The sequence below is a fragment of the Lycium ferocissimum genome, chromosome 4 (assembly GCF_029784015.1).
Source record: "Lycium ferocissimum isolate CSIRO_LF1 chromosome 4, AGI_CSIRO_Lferr_CH_V1, whole genome shotgun sequence".
Lineage (NCBI taxonomy): Eukaryota > Viridiplantae > Streptophyta > Magnoliopsida > Solanales > Solanaceae > Lycium > Lycium ferocissimum.
Genome location: NC_081345.1, coordinates 71,128,050 through 71,143,728, shown reverse-complemented (window position 1 = coordinate 71,143,728; position 15,679 = coordinate 71,128,050). Strand labels below are relative to the sequence as shown.

Here is a 15,679-nt window from a genome sequence, read left to right as displayed (position 1 = left end):
AACGTGTTCTGTCCATAAGCAAAAAGTAGGTACACATTGGGACAAACACTTAGGTTGTGCAAAGCTAACAATTAGTATTAGAGAAGGTTCTCCTCAAAGGGTTAACACCTTAGAGAAGATCATGATGAATGCTGCACCTCCTATAGGATACTCAGAGGCTCAATCCACTAGAAGGCCACCATTATTCAATGGACAATTCCATCAATGGTGGAGGGCAAGAATGGAAGATCACCTGCAAGCAGAGGATTATGAATTATGGGACAGGGTGATTAAAGGACCTAAGTATCCCACAAAAAAGGGAGACGATGTAAAGGATGTGAAGAAAGAAAATCCTGAGTATGATGAAGAGGATTACAAGATACTCGAAAAGAATGCAAAGGCCAAGAACGCCCTAATTTGTGGGCTTTGACCAGATGAGTCCAATAGAATCTCTGGATGCACTACAGCAAAGAAAATACATGATGTCTTGAAGACTGCCCATGAAGGAACAAGCCAAGTAAGGAAATTTAAAAAGGCTATGCTCTCCACTGATTATGAGAAGTTTAGGATGAAACCAGAAGAGACTATTGCTGAGATGTTCACTAGATATACTTCCATTGTGAATGAATTATCCATTGTGAATAAATTAACCTCACTTGCAAAGGTCATCTCCACAGAGGATTCAGTGGGGAAAAAAAATTGAACCCTGGCAAAATCTTTCAAGATGAAAGTTACAGCCATCAGGGAAGCAAAAGATATAGAGGAGATATCACTAGATGAATTAGTGGGAAATCCAAAGACCTATAAGATGGACATAGAGAATTCTAGAATGGAAGAAGAAAGCTCAAAAACGTCATTAGCTCTCAAAGCCACAAAATAAAGAAGATGAAGAGGACATGGCCCTGATCACGAGGAAATTCAGGAAATTCATTAGAAAGAAAACCAGTTGGGCAAAAACTCTAAAAGAGGAAGGAGTTTTGATAGAGGACAAGTTAGAGAATGCTTCAAGTGTGATAAAACAGATCACATGATCAAGGATTGCCCACTATGGCATATAGAGTGCAAGAAGAGAATGGAAGAAAAGGAGAAACAAGAAGCTTGCAAAAACAAGGAGACTGTAAAGGCTATGGTAGTAGCTTGGGAATATGATGATGACTCAGAAGAAGAGGCTGATCACACCGCACTCATGGTTGATGATCATCTAGAGTCAGATATGGAGGAAGACATCCAGATGAGCACAAGAAGAGATGAGACACTTGATGTTCGGCCTAAAAATGCATATATTTAGCTATTAGTTGCCTCACATTTTAATACTTTTAATTGTCTTTTGAGTATAAATTATATTGCTTTGATCTTAATACTATATTTTTACTATGTAGAAATAAAACGGTGTAAAAATGATGAGATTTGGAGCAAAATTAAATAAAACACGGGAGAAAAAGAAAAGAAGTGAAAAGGATCGGAAAAAAAGGGGACAAGAATTAGTGGCCTATGATTAGGCAATGATGACTAATGATTGGACCAAATGAAAGAGAAGAATAAAAATTTGAAGAAAGCAAGAAGTATAAACAATTGAAATTGAGTGAAGAAACATACACAGTGCAATTTGCTACTCGCGTCGCGCGCGCGCGCAGGCGCAATCTTATTTTTTTCTGATCATTCCGCATTACACCTACGACGCGGGTGTGACTAGCCTCCACTATTTTTTCCCAGTCCGAGTTGGATTTGATTTTTAAAAGCCCAGGCCTTTTGGTACCCTATAAATACATATCCTACACGGTTTTTACATAACTTTGGGATAACTTTGGAAAACTTGAAACCCTTAGTTCACAACTTTTGACATAGAGAGAGCTTAGAGCCGCCGTGGAGGCCGGAGTTACAGGGTTTTACCATCTCTTCTCTGTAATACTTATTTTGACGTTTTTATTTGGACGATTTGTTATTTTTCTTCCATGTCTATGTGGAGCTAAAGTCTTTAGTTCTAGGACTTTGACACAACACAAATATAAAAGTTGACGTTTGATTATTGCTTCTATCTATTGATTTTCCATCTTTGGGTTATTTATTTATTCTTAGTCTTAATTGTTTAATTACTTGATCACTAATTAGACACTATTTATGGCGTGTGAATTGAGCTAGGAATAGGGAATTTGCATGCGTAATAAGAATAAATAGAGCTTGTTTGATTAATCATTTCGCTAATGAGGATAGGAATATACCCTTTAGCCTTGCATAGTTGAATACGGAAAAGTAAATGCGATCTTGTTACCTACAAGCGACCATTATGGAATATAGGCGTTATAGTAGCATCTATAGGCACAATGACAACTCGGAAGATACTCATAAAGTTATAATTACCCCGTCAACAGTAACCCGTAGGTAGAGCGATTTGAAGGCTCAACTGGATTGTTAGTGGTCATAGCCCTAGATCTATCTCTTCTCTGATAAAAATCCGCTCTTTCTCGGTTAAAGTTCATCATTTGTTTTATTTTATTTTTCGTTAGTTTATAATATAACTTTGGATTTTACTTCTTGTTTAGATAATTAGCAATAGTTTAATTTAGTAAACGGTTAATTATAAGTCTACGTGGGATCGATATCTCAACTTAAAATCTATCCCATTACTTTGTACGACCGCATTATCTTGTGTGTGCGTTTGGGAGCAACAACAATCAGTGAGATCAGAAGTGTAAAGGATCAACTACTAAATAGTGATGGAAGTAGAGTCAAGACAGAGAAGGAGAATCAATTGTTGAAATAACATGTTGCTCAACTTGGTTCATCCATATTGAGTCTTTAATCTGAATTTCTAAAGTTGACATTCAAAGCAGGAGAGCATGAAGCGAACAATGAATAACTAAAGGTTGAGTCCCAATTGAAAAGAGTAAGAAGGAAGTTGCAGTTGGAAAAAGAAAAATCGAGAGACATTAGCTCAAAAAGCGCTCAAAACAGAGCTTGATCTTGAAAAAGCTAATCTGTGGACTCAAGCCTCTCAACTAGTTTCAAATCTCAGTCACACGCACAACATTACTACAGGATTGGGATTTGACAAAACAACAGGACATAAAGTGTCAGAAGATGTTTTATGCACTCTGTGTGGAAAGATAGGGCACTGCAGATTTGAATGTCCAAAGGAACGTGAGCTACAAGATACAGAACTTAAATATCTCAATGAAAAACACCAAATCCATCAACAAGAAAGCTACATGTGTTGGAAACAGGTTCATGTGGACATTGCCTAAGTGGACAAAGAAGGAATTGATACATCCCATGAGTGAAGGAAAGGGACCCAAGCTTGCATAGGTGCCGAAAACCAATCCCTGATTCGCTTGCAGGAAAGAGGAGCAGAAGAGCAAGCTAAAAAGATATATGAATAGTGCTTGCTCGAAATATGAAGAGGAAACATTGTTAATTATGCTCACTGTCCAGATAGAAGGAAGGACACACTACAGAAAGAAGGTTATCAAAAGAGAAAAGTAATCAGATAGGGGTAACGTGCATGAAACAGGTTTAGGAACCTGTTCCTCTTGTTAAAAGAAGATGGACAAATAGGAACAAGTGGTGTACACTCAGGAGATGAAGTGCTTAAACTCGGGAAGCAAAATCGAAGGACCCGTTCATGGCAAAAGTAATCTATGTGATTAAGTGCAAACATACTACAACAATGAAGGGTTCCTATAGGGCTTATAAAAGGAAGATTATGCTAGCACTGGGAAAAAGTAAAAACTGCACATGTATCTCTCAAAATTTGCCAGGGAGGTTTTCACAGACTATGTGGTACTTAAAGAAATTGAAATAATTTACTCAGTCTTGTATATCAAACGGTACATTCTATACAGGGTAGGCTCATAATCTTGCAAAATCTAAACATGATGACTGTCACAAAAGCAGGTCTTAAATCAAAGATTGTAAATGTGCTTCAGGTATGTTCTTTTCTCTATAGTCAATTATATACTCAGATCATGGAACAGCTTAGACAACCTATTTTATCTACCCTAGTCATGACTAAAGTGTGTAAGGAGTATGTTAGGAGAAGAAAAAGTGAGTCATGATGATAGCCTTGAAAAGACACCCAAAATCAAATCATGCTCTTCCTAAAAAAAGGACTTTTCAGTTATCCGATCAAATCTCTACATAAACTGATATAGACTCTCCTTCACCCCACAAATTTCATCCTATCTCTCTCACCTCGGAGCCCTAATGAGAAACAAATGTGTGCAAATACGTCTCAATCCCATATCAACTTCATACCTCCTCACACTCCTGCGATCCCTCGAAATTAGAAAATATACTTCACCTCACCCTCTCAAACACACCTTTCCCTGATGACCAAATGATCTTATCGACTGGAAATATGAAGGGGGAAAGAAAATTGGGTGAAGCTCATAAATTGGGGGAATATGTGAAAAATCACAACATAGGGGATAGAATGAAGGAAACCACTGTACAACAACATTTCAATAAATTAAGTTGGTGGATACCCTAAGCTCATTGAAAAAGGATTCACTTGAGCTATTAAGATAATGGAAGTATGGAGTTATAAGGGTTCATGTAGAAGTATGGAAGGTTGAAACAGGGAAAGAATCCCTCACCATCAAGAAAAGAACAACAATTCGAAACTTGATCCTCATGGGCAAAACTAGTAGAAAAAAATTGTGGGTCTTCTTGGGGGAAAAGAGATGGATAACAATGAAGATCTATCCAAGGCAAGGAGAAATAAATGACGAAGAGACATCCTCCCTACTGAACCGCTCCCCTTGGTAGAACTCTATAGGATTAGAACCTTTACATTGGTCACATTCACTTTGAAGTGCTTAGTCTAAACCTATCCCTGTACAAATCCTTGAAGTCCAGTTCCATAGATCTATTGTATATGGTTGTAACAGAGGGACTACAATTATACTTGTTGACGTCAACTATATATTGCAAATCTTACTAATATGTACCTGAAATTGTATGGCATGAATGTTTTATTGAGTAAGCAACTTTTTAATGATGCCAAAAGGGGGAAGACTGAACTGTGCTAATCTGCTTTATGACTTATATGCTAACATGATAATTCTTAAGTTCAAGACGAAGCTGTAGTGTTTTCGAACTGGTTGACACATGGTACATGAGCACAGATAGACACAGAGTTTGTCATCATCAAAAGGGGGGAATTTGTTGGCATCAGCTACACTAAAGCATACATGAGTTTTGATGATTGACAAACTCATAAACAATAAGTGATACCATGAAGCAGAGATTCTAAACACAAGAGATTAGTTGTCTGAATGAGCAAGAATGCAGTGCACATTGAACAAGTCCAAAGACCTGATCACAGAGATAGTTGCAAGTAATGCACATGAATTAGGTTCACAGACATGTTCCATCAGATACACACAAGCACAGAGAAAGAAGTGACCCAGACTACAGAAATGTTCAGTTTGAAGCATATATGACTTAATGAATAGAACAACCGAACAAGGCAGCAAAAGGGAGAGACACAGAGGGAGATAGATGACTCAGTGAAGAAGCAGTTCAATGAGAAGAAGAAATAGTGTGCCAACATGTTCTACTAAGGAGTCATCAATTGAAGAGATTAGAGGAACAAAGATAATAAAGATGAAGTAAAGAGGTGAAGTGACTCAGACAACAGAAGACAATAGAAGAAATTGTTCACCTAAAAGAGTTTGCATCAGGTCAATAGAAGAACCAGGTCTGCGAACATGTTACCTCACATAGCAAGAAAAACATCAGAGTCAAAGAATGATCAGAATGGAGAAGACCAGTTAAAGACATAGAGCTTACATTTATATGAAAAGGTTCTGCAACATGTTCCAGCCAAGATCTCAGAAGCAGTTTAACGGCAGATGAAGAATGAAAGAGATTGGTGGAACAGGTATAAGAACATGTTCTATCTCAAATAGTGCAAAGATTCAGAAGCAGATAAACTAGGTGGATGAAACAGGTTCGTGAACATGTTCCAGGGTAAGGCCTACAACAACTAGGATTTAGAAAACTATGAAAAGAACTTGGTGATCAAGTATGAAAGATTTCTTGCCATATTTGTAGGGATTAGTAAGCCTCCCACACATATAAGGAGCTCGCTCAATAAGGAAAGAATCCAAATACTATATACCCTATTACATGTCATTGATTGACTAAGATAGGGTTTTATTCAATGCCTTGTAGAGCATCAAGGGCTATATATATCCAGGTTTTTCTAAGAAGAAGTTTGCGCACCCACAAAGGGAGAATTCAGAATGTTGAGCGAGGAAAGGATTTATCCATCATATTCAAGGATCGGGCGTTGTGTCCCTAGTACAAGAAGACAGATTGAAGGAGCTATTCTACTGATTAATGTTTTCTAGTTCTTAGGTCTAGAATCTTGTATTAGATTTGTGCTATGTAGTAGTATTGTTATCAGCTTATTGAAGAAGCATTTAAGTAGATACAAACATTATAACTCCAAGTAGGAAGTTTACTACTTGGAGATAGCTTGTTAGTCAAAGGTTGGGTAGCAAGGCTGGGGTTTAAGGGTTAGATTACAGAGGTTCTAATTTGTAACTCGCAGTTGGCTCATTGTAGTAGTGGATTTGGGAAAATCCTACAGTTCTTTAGGTCATAGTTTTTATCACCTTTTGAGCCGAGTGGTTTCGACGTAAAAAATCCTGTGTCCTTTACCTTCCTATTTATTTTTATTCACCAAACACGTTTATAGAATAGGTCAGGTAACGTGTTCTTTAGGAAAAAAGTAGGTACAACATTGGGATAGACACTTAGGTTGTGCAAAGCTAAAAATTACATCACTGACGACTCATTTTTCGACTCACTTCAGAGAAATCTTTCTTTCTAGGAAATTACTTACATAAATGGAAGACTAATGTATTTGTAATTGTCATACACAATCTTAATGACTTAAATCTACTCACACTGTCAATCTTAGGGAAAATCCTTTTTGATAATTCTTAAAGGCTATTCCTTTGTAGTTTTCTCTCTTACTGCTTAGCTAATTTCTTCTTCCACTTATCACTAACTTCAAATTTTTTAACTTAAACCCTTTGGATGCATATTCAGGTGTATTCAAGCTGTCACCCACACGCTAGTGTTTTTCTGACTATGGAAATCAAATCATACCTCTAATGGTTTTGCTAAAATCCTCAATTCACTTTTTATAGTCAAGACATGATCTTAGGACTTATACATTCTTTATAATTCAAGCAATCAACTTCATGCACTTTTGGTTATTCCTAATTAGAAAATTTGTCACACCACTATACTTGCCTTACGACCTTTAATCGCCGCCTATCTCTACTCAAAACTTACTTAATATTCTTCTACTCATCACCTGCTATCATCACATTCTCTTATTCTACTCTGAACAACTAAAGTGAAGCATAAGGTTATTTCTAACTTCCCCTTATTATTTGACTCTATTGTACGGTTGTATACTATCTTTCCTAAACTATAAACATGGATCACACTTAGGGAAATTACATCTTTCTTAAACGAAAGGTTGAATTACCTAACCTCGAACCTTCTACATATTTCAAAATCATATCAAACTATACACATCTGGAGTAAACACTTTCTTACATAACCTAAGAGGGAATATCACATCTTCTTATCTCTTAATAATGTTTTCATCTCCTAGTAAATTTGTAATATCGTACTATCTGGCTTTGGCTTGAATAAACTTAAACAAATTAAAACTATTCCCAAAATTTAAGTATCGTCTGCTCATGGGTCTTGTTTCATACACCATCTCTTCTTAGTCATGTGCATGGGTCATACGAAAAATATACTTCTTTTGTAAAATCAAACATTTTAGAATCATCGGTAACTTTTCCATTGGCTTTTTTCTATTCAAAACCATGGTAATCAATTTATGCCTGTTATGCTAAAATCATAACATGTTGCCTCGTGGAGTCTTACATTAGACCTATCATTGTTATACATATGGCGGCATCTGGGAATGCCTCTGAGTCCTGATGACTTGCTAAAGCATACAAGGTGTTCTGACGGAGGCCTGTATTCCTAGACTTAGCTACATTATGCCCTGTTTGAGCTTGAGAATTACGAGGAGCTGTTAAATTTGTGTACTGAGCCAAATTACCTCTGGTGCCCTGTTTCACTGTTAGGCAGTCCCTTAGATAGTGACCCGGCTTGCCACACCCAAAACACATATCCATGCCTGAACAATACACCCCTTGGTGCCTCCTATCACACTTGTTGCACAGAGAATTCTGAAAATCTCTATGGCCCCATCTTGGCTTTGTGAGCAGAGCCTAGTGCTCAAACTTTGTTTTGGATGAGCCGACCTTTCGCTCATATACGGACCTCGACCGGATGTCTTGGTCTTTCGGATGTAGTGGATCCTGATGACCTCCTATTGAAATTGTCTGCCTCCACCTCCTTGAGATCCTCCATGATTAAAGTTTCCTATGAGACTTGGCTCTTTTGCTGATTTCTCAGTCTTTCTCTTTCTGTGGTTCCTTATCCCTCTTTCTGTCCTCTAATATCTTCCAACCCTATTCAATGAAGTCGCACATTCTCTTCATAAGTATGTTGTTACTATCCGACTTTTCACATCCATAATACAACTGCCCCTTCTCAGGCGACATGCAATTTTTCCACTTTCAATATTATCTCAAGTGTCATTCGTTACTATCAGACACTTCAAAATTATGCCACAATGGGTAATCATCCTAACTCATACCTTGAGCTCTCTCCTCATCGCTTGCGCATTCAATACGTACAAAATTCGATAGAAAGAGACAGTTACTTACTGCTCGAAGCTTCATGGCTCCACTAGACACGGCTTCATAGACTCCGTAGGACACTTGAACCTAGTGCTCCGATACCAAGCTTTGTCACGCCCTGAACTTGGACCTGGATGTAACACGGTACGCGGTGCCTGAGCTGCTAAACCGAGTGAACCAAACATGACAGAACTTAATTCTAAAACATGATTGTGCGGAATATAATCTATAAACATATTGAGCTACTGAAAGTCTGACTGAATCTTATAAATAAGGATACTGAAATATTTGAATATTGTCTTTAAATAAAATATTAAAATAGTCTGAGAATATAAAATATAGCCACCATGGTTAACACAATATGAACAACACTGACTGCACTGCTAATCTAGTCTATGAAGCCTCTGACATGAATAGAAAGACTAACTATTTATCGGGACAAGGCCCCCGCATGACTTAACGATCCAACATGACCTACCATGAAGTAAAAGATAATACCCCGAAGGAAATGGGGCTCACCAACAACTTATACGAAGTGAATCCTGGCGAGAAGTTTTGTAGCCCTGTATATATGTACCTGTATCACGAAATGCAGTCCCCCAGCAAAAAGGGATGTAAGTACATTTGAATTGTACTTGTATGTAAAACCAACTGAAAGAATACATAGTTGTTGGGTGCTCGGGGAACGTGCAGCGCAAATACATAAACATAAGACATATCTTAATACTGAAGGCTGAATCGAAACTGAAACATAAGGATAACTAAACTGAACATGAAGAAATTCACACGTTTATCTGATTTCATAAATTGTGGCCTCGAGCCCATACAATAATATATAACGTGTGGCCTCGGACCACCCATATAGCGTGTTGCCTCGGGCCCATGTAACATGTGGCCTCAAACTCATATAGCGTGTGGCCTTGGGCCCATATAAGTATTTGTTATTCTGTAAATCATGACATGAGTATGTGAATTCATAGGTTCATCATATTATAGTTCTAACATGGATACTGAGTATTACTATCACGAGATATGAAATCATACTATAGTTCTAACATGGATGATGGGCACTACTATCCTAAAGCATGGAATTATGGACTGTTCATAGACTTTAGAGTATTAACTGTTCATAGGTATTCTGGGTTTCCATGACTCAGACTCATAAGATATCAAGCATGAGCCCACACTAATTACGTACTTAGTTCACGATATTCAGAATGAAAATCCTGAACAACTAAGAAACTATATCATTTAAGAATAGAAGTTCTAAAGTTTTTCATGAAACTAAGGCATAATCTCTATTTCTGAGGCAATTCGTAGTAATCATGAAAGAACAAGGTATGGGGAAGATCAATAACGTTCTCACACATAGAGAGTTAGATTTATCAATAACATTCTCACACGTAGAGAGTTAGACTTACATACCTCAATTACTGATAAACGCCACCAAACGGAATGTTTGAGGTTCAACAATTACTCTACAATTGACTTAGAAAATATTAGAACTTTACACTTTCTCTCGAATTCCCACCCTTTTCGCAAACTGGGGTTTTAAGCCAAATTTGTTGTTCTTGCTTTCATACGATTCACCCATGGATTTTAATGATATATAGATGATAAATAAACCCCAAATGATCCCCATAACCATACTAGGATTATAGAAACTTACCTCACGACAGATTCCCAACAATTCTTTTCTTCAACCGTTCTTAAATCGAATTTTCACAATCTATGGAATATATGAGGATTCTAGCGTTAATCTTTCTTAATTGAGGTAATGATCAATAGGGTTTGAGTACGAACTAACCTTGGATGTTTTGGGTAAGCCCTAGGTCATTTTTCTCCAAAAAGACGATTTACAACGAAGTTGGAAAAGTTTCTCAGAGTTGGAGATATATAAAATTCAAAAAAAAATCGTACCAAGCGAAAAATGTCTTGGCGTGACGCATGAGGCATCGTAACCTGCACCGCGCTAGGCCCATTTTTCTGATCCTGCAGACTTCTCAAAGTTCTAGAAACTAGGCGTTGCGCGTCGAGGCCCGAGACGCGCTACGAGACGCACACGCCTTAATTTTTACTGAACCGACAACATTCAATAAAATGGGCATAACTTCTAGAATAGAGCTCCGATTAAGCAGGTCCATATATGGCTGGGAAGGTATTTCAAGGGGCTACAACTTCCATGCTTTAAGTTTTCTCAAACTCCCAACGGATTTTCACGTAAATAGGCTGGAAGTTAGAACTCTCATAAACTTAATCGATTCTATCGAATCTTATGCACATCCCTATTCACCTTGGCTTTAAAACAACTATTTCCACCTAAACTCATCCCGATGGGACTTCATATGGCTAAAATGTCAAATACTCATTTAACACATTCACACTTAACCCAAATTTACAGAGTGTTACAATTGCTTGCTTTATTTTTTTCAGCATCGAGGAAGAATGAAATCACGTGTTCTAATATTGGATAATAGAGAACTGTTTTCTAGTTTTTCACAAAAAAAGATCTTTGAGGCGTGATTCACACTTAATTGTAGCGAATTCAGTTTTTGTAAAGATCCCCTCCTAGAATTTCAGTTAATCCAGCGCAACTGTATGCGTTGATACACCTCTTTGTAGCGCGCGGATACATCGTATTGCTACATTCTGAAACAAAATTGTAGCTATGTTTCATAAACACAGTAATTGTCGCTATGTTTCGTAATTACATTCTAAACTATCGCTATTTATGAAAATTTTCTCTTTTTGTATTAATCGAGGAAGTATGAAATATCCAAGCTTCACCACCGTACTGCTACATTAATTTGAACAAATCTCTTTTTATTAGGACAAGCCAAAAAGTTCTCTTTTTGACATACTCTTTTCTTTCTTCTTTGTCTAGTCCATCTTCTTCCTCTTTCTTCTTCTTTCTTCTTGTTCGTCACCACACACTGCTGCTACTTTGTTTTTCTTTATCTTCTTCTTCTTCTTGTTCTTCTTTCTTCTTCTCCAGAGAAAGCACTCAAAAAAAGACCTTTTGGAAGCACTAGTGTAAAGTTCCCAATAGTACCATAAGTTTGAAAAGAACGAAAATTGCAATGAATCATACTTTTGAACTCATTAGAAATACTAGGCATAAAAAGGCCTTCTTTATATTCAGAAACAGAAAATTTGTTGCTCAAAATTAATAAAAAGGTGCAAAAGCCTACAATCGAACAATTTGCCAATTGACTTTCATGACATCTCAAAAGCATCAAATTTACTCTATTCGAGAAGAATGCGTTAAACTCTTAAAGTGTTAGAGACAGAGTTGGGCCTGATCCAACTTAGTATTTTCTGATATTTTTTGTACTTGGGCCATGTAACCCGACCTACTTTCATTATGTATATATGTCGGACTAATTTGTAGAGAATACACTTTTGTCATTTTTGATATTTTACACAAATAAGAAGGAAACACAATTTATTTACTCTCTCTCTCTCCGATATGAGTTAGGGTTTTCACACTTAGTTTTTCTTCGATTCTACCGCATTTAATCAAGTTTACATGGTATCAGAGCATAGATCCATATAGCTCTCATCTTCCTCGTCCGAGCGGTGTTACCCTCGAGCAATTTCGTTGAGTTTTGTTTGGATCCTGTTTCTCGAATTTTGGGTTTTTTTGTGGCCAAAGGCTTGTGTTGATTTTCGCCATTGTTGAGCAAGCTCTACTTTCGCCATTGTTGTGACCTTCATCATTGTTAAGCAAGCTATTTTTTTTTTCGAATTGAAGGAGAAACTGGTAAATTCGCTCCATCTCACACTTCAATCTAGGATTTCTTTTGCTGTGTTTCAACTTAGGTCACTACTTGTTGATATCTCACACTTCAATCTAGGGTTTCTGTTGTTGTGTTTCGATTTAGGTTATTGCTTGTTGATAATCGTTGGTGTATTGTCGTTACATTGTTGTTGTATTGTTGTTGCCATGAGTTCTAATGCTGCTACCTCTAGTACCACCATCACTAATACCCACCCCTTGTATCTGCATCCTTCCAACTACCCTGGGATGGTACTTGTTACTACGCCTTTCAATGGCAGTGGTTATGGTAGTTGGAGGAGAGGGATGCTCATATCCTTGTCTGCTAAACGCAAATTGGGGTTCATAAATGGCACGGTTATTAAACCTGGGGAAACTGACCCTACTTTTGAAAATTGGAGTATGTGTAACGACATGGTTATTGCCTGGATCCTTAATAGTTTGGATGAAAAGATAGTTGATACTGTTATGCATACTAAGACTGCTTCTGTTGTCTGGAAAGAAATTGAAAAGAGATATGGTCAGGCTAGTGGTATTAAGGTTTTCCAAATTAGGAAGGACATATCTTCAATCTCTCAAGGTTCTTCCAGTATAGCTTCTTATTTCAATAGGATTAAGAAACTTTGGGATGAGTTAATTATTTCCATTGAATATCCTCCTAGCACTTGTTAATGCAAAGATGAATGGGTGAAACTAGAAGGGGATCAAAGGGTTCATCAATTCTTAGCTGGTTTAAATGATTCATATGCTGGGATCAGGAGGAACATTTTGATGATGAAACCTCTCCCAAATTTAGACAGTGTGTATCCCTTGTTGATTCATGATGAAAGGCAGTCTGAACTTCAGGCATCTATTCCTTCTTTTGCATCTGAAGCTGCATCCTTCTCTGCTAATACCAGAAATCAAAAATCCTCCCCTTCATATCCACAAAGGGTGAACTTTGAATCTAGAAAGCCCAATTATTCTCAGAAACCAAATTATTCTCATAACCAATCTACATACCCTCAGAAACCAAACTACTCACAGAATCAGTTCAATTACTCTCAGAATCAGGGTCTCTATTATAAGTACTGCAAGAGATCAGGTCACTCCATTGAAAAATGTCATAGGTTGCATAGGTATCCCTCAGATTTTCAGTTCAATAAAGGGAAAAAGACTGCTGCATGTGTTCAGGGTATGGAACCCTTTCCTCAGTCTCAGGGTCAGGGTCACTTTCCTCAGTCTTAGGGTCAGTGTGATCCTCCTCATATTTTAACTTCTCCACATCAATCTTCAGGGTTTGACCTGCATGGTTTCAGCCAAGAGCAGCATGATCACATCATAAACCTGTTAGGTTAAACTAGAGTGCAGGATTCTGGATTTTGTGCTTCTACAAACTTTGCAGGTGTGACTAGTCTTTATGCTTACAATATCTCTTGTTTCTTTGCTTGTCATCTCTCTCAGATGTATGATAATCCTTGGATTTTAGATTCAGGAGTAACTAACCATATGACCCTCATAGACATCTTTTGACCAATGTTAAGCCCTTATCCACACCTTATCTAGTTTCCCTACCTAATGGATATAGAGTCAAAGTGACTTGCACTGGTTCCTTGCCTTTATATTCAGATTTAATTCTTCATCATGTTCGACTGGTTTCTAGCTTTCAATACAACCTTATTTCTCTACACAAACTTCTTCTCCAATTCAATTGCATTGCTTATTTTAGTGCAACTGCGTGTGTTCTACAGGGCCATTCTCTGAAGAAGCCATTGGTAGTTGGTAAACTCTCAAATGGGTTGTATGTGCTTCAGTTGAATGGCTCCTCATCATCTACCCCATCATTTGCTCATGCTGTCTCTCCTAATCCTGCTACAAGTTCTTACTCTACTCCTACTACTCATATTACATCTATTATTCCTGCTATTTCTACTATTACATCTACTATTCCTGCTATTTCTACTGATTGTAATTCTTGTGATACATCTGCTGAGATTTCAACTCCATATGTAAATAGTTCTCAAGCTTCTGATTCCAATAAAGAGTGTTCTTCTGCTAGTTTCAATACTAATGTACCTTTGTTATCAGATTGCATGAATGTGAATGCTTTACCTCCTCATTTGCCCAATGATAGTGTTGTAAGTCCTGATCTATCTTGGCACCAAAGACTTGGGTGTATGCCCTTTGCAAAAATGAAATCCATCCCATACCTTAAATCTATTTTACCCAGTAAACAAACTTTCCATTGCTCTATATGCCCAATGGCTAGGCTACAGAGACTCCCATAGCTTTTCAACTCATACATCTTGACTTATGGTGCCCTTACCAACACTCAAACATACAATGGCCACAAATACTTTCTCACAGTTATAGATGATTACACTAGATGTACCTGGACTCATCTTCTAGCAACCAAATCCAATGCATTTCCACTGATTAAGGCCTTTCTCTTCTTTGTTCAGACTCAGTTTAATATCACTATTTAGAAAGTTAGGTCAGATAATGCCTTTGAGCTAGGATCTAGCAACGGCACCTCTTATCGTACATTCACATTCACATCTAGGTGAGCCACATAGCTTATTCATAATTTCTATACATCCATAATATTAATCTCGTTGGGCAGCAACACATTTATATCATCATCGACAACAATGCCCATATCCATATACACAAGCCGACGAGGCTATCAAAATGATATACAAAATATGAGCCGACAAGGCTGCAAGACATCTAACCATACACAACTGTCTACGAGCCTCTAAGAAGAGTATGTAACATCATATAGGCGGGACAAGACCCCGCCATGCCCATATATATGTACACAAAAGAATAATACCCAAAAGTTATAGCTCCGGATGAAATGGAGCTCCTCTATGTAGTCCCTGAATAAGAAATCTATGGATCAAGCCTGTCTCCCTGTCCACCTGCGGGCATGACGCAGCGTCCACAAACAAAAGGACGTCAGTACGAATAATGTACTGAGTATGTAAAGCATAATCAACATCATAATAGGAGCATAAGAAATAACGTAAGAAGTAGCATAAGATAGAAGAATCGGGAGGTAATAGAGCCATTTTCACCTCTAATGGCCAGCATCATATTTACTTACTTGTCTTTCATAGGAACCTTCCATTTCTAATGCTTACTCCTCTCTCTATATATATATATATATATATATATATATATATATATATATATA

The 15,679-nt window shown here is 37.5% G+C and overlaps 1 protein-coding gene across 1 annotated transcript; it reads left to right on the top strand.

Annotated features, from left to right (window-relative positions):
* Nucleotides 1–12,669: 12,669 nt before the first annotated feature.
* On the top strand, nt 12,670–14,768 carry LOC132054306 (uncharacterized). Its single transcript, XM_059446347.1, has 5 exons — nt 12,670–13,081; nt 13,181–13,675; nt 13,778–13,834; nt 13,886–13,977; nt 14,232–14,768. The coding sequence occupies exons 1-5, from the start codon at nt 12,670–12,672 to the stop codon at nt 14,766–14,768; spliced, it is 1,593 nt and encodes a 530-aa protein (XP_059302330.1).
* Nucleotides 14,769–15,679: the final 911 nt, after the last annotated feature.

Bases quoted from the DNA above. Each gene is read 5' to 3' on its own strand.
- LOC132054306 (XM_059446347.1), top strand. From the start codon at position 12,670: ATGAGTTCTAATGCTGCTACCTCTAGTACCACCATCACTAATACCCAC. The intron at 13,835-13,885 runs GTTAAACTAGAG...CAAACTTTGCAG, and splicing joins TCACATCATAAACCTGTTAG to GTGTGACTAGTCTTTATGCT. The intron at 13,978-14,231 runs GTAACTAACCAT...TGTGTTCTACAG, and splicing joins CTTGGATTTTAGATTCAGGA to GGCCATTCTCTGAAGAAGCC.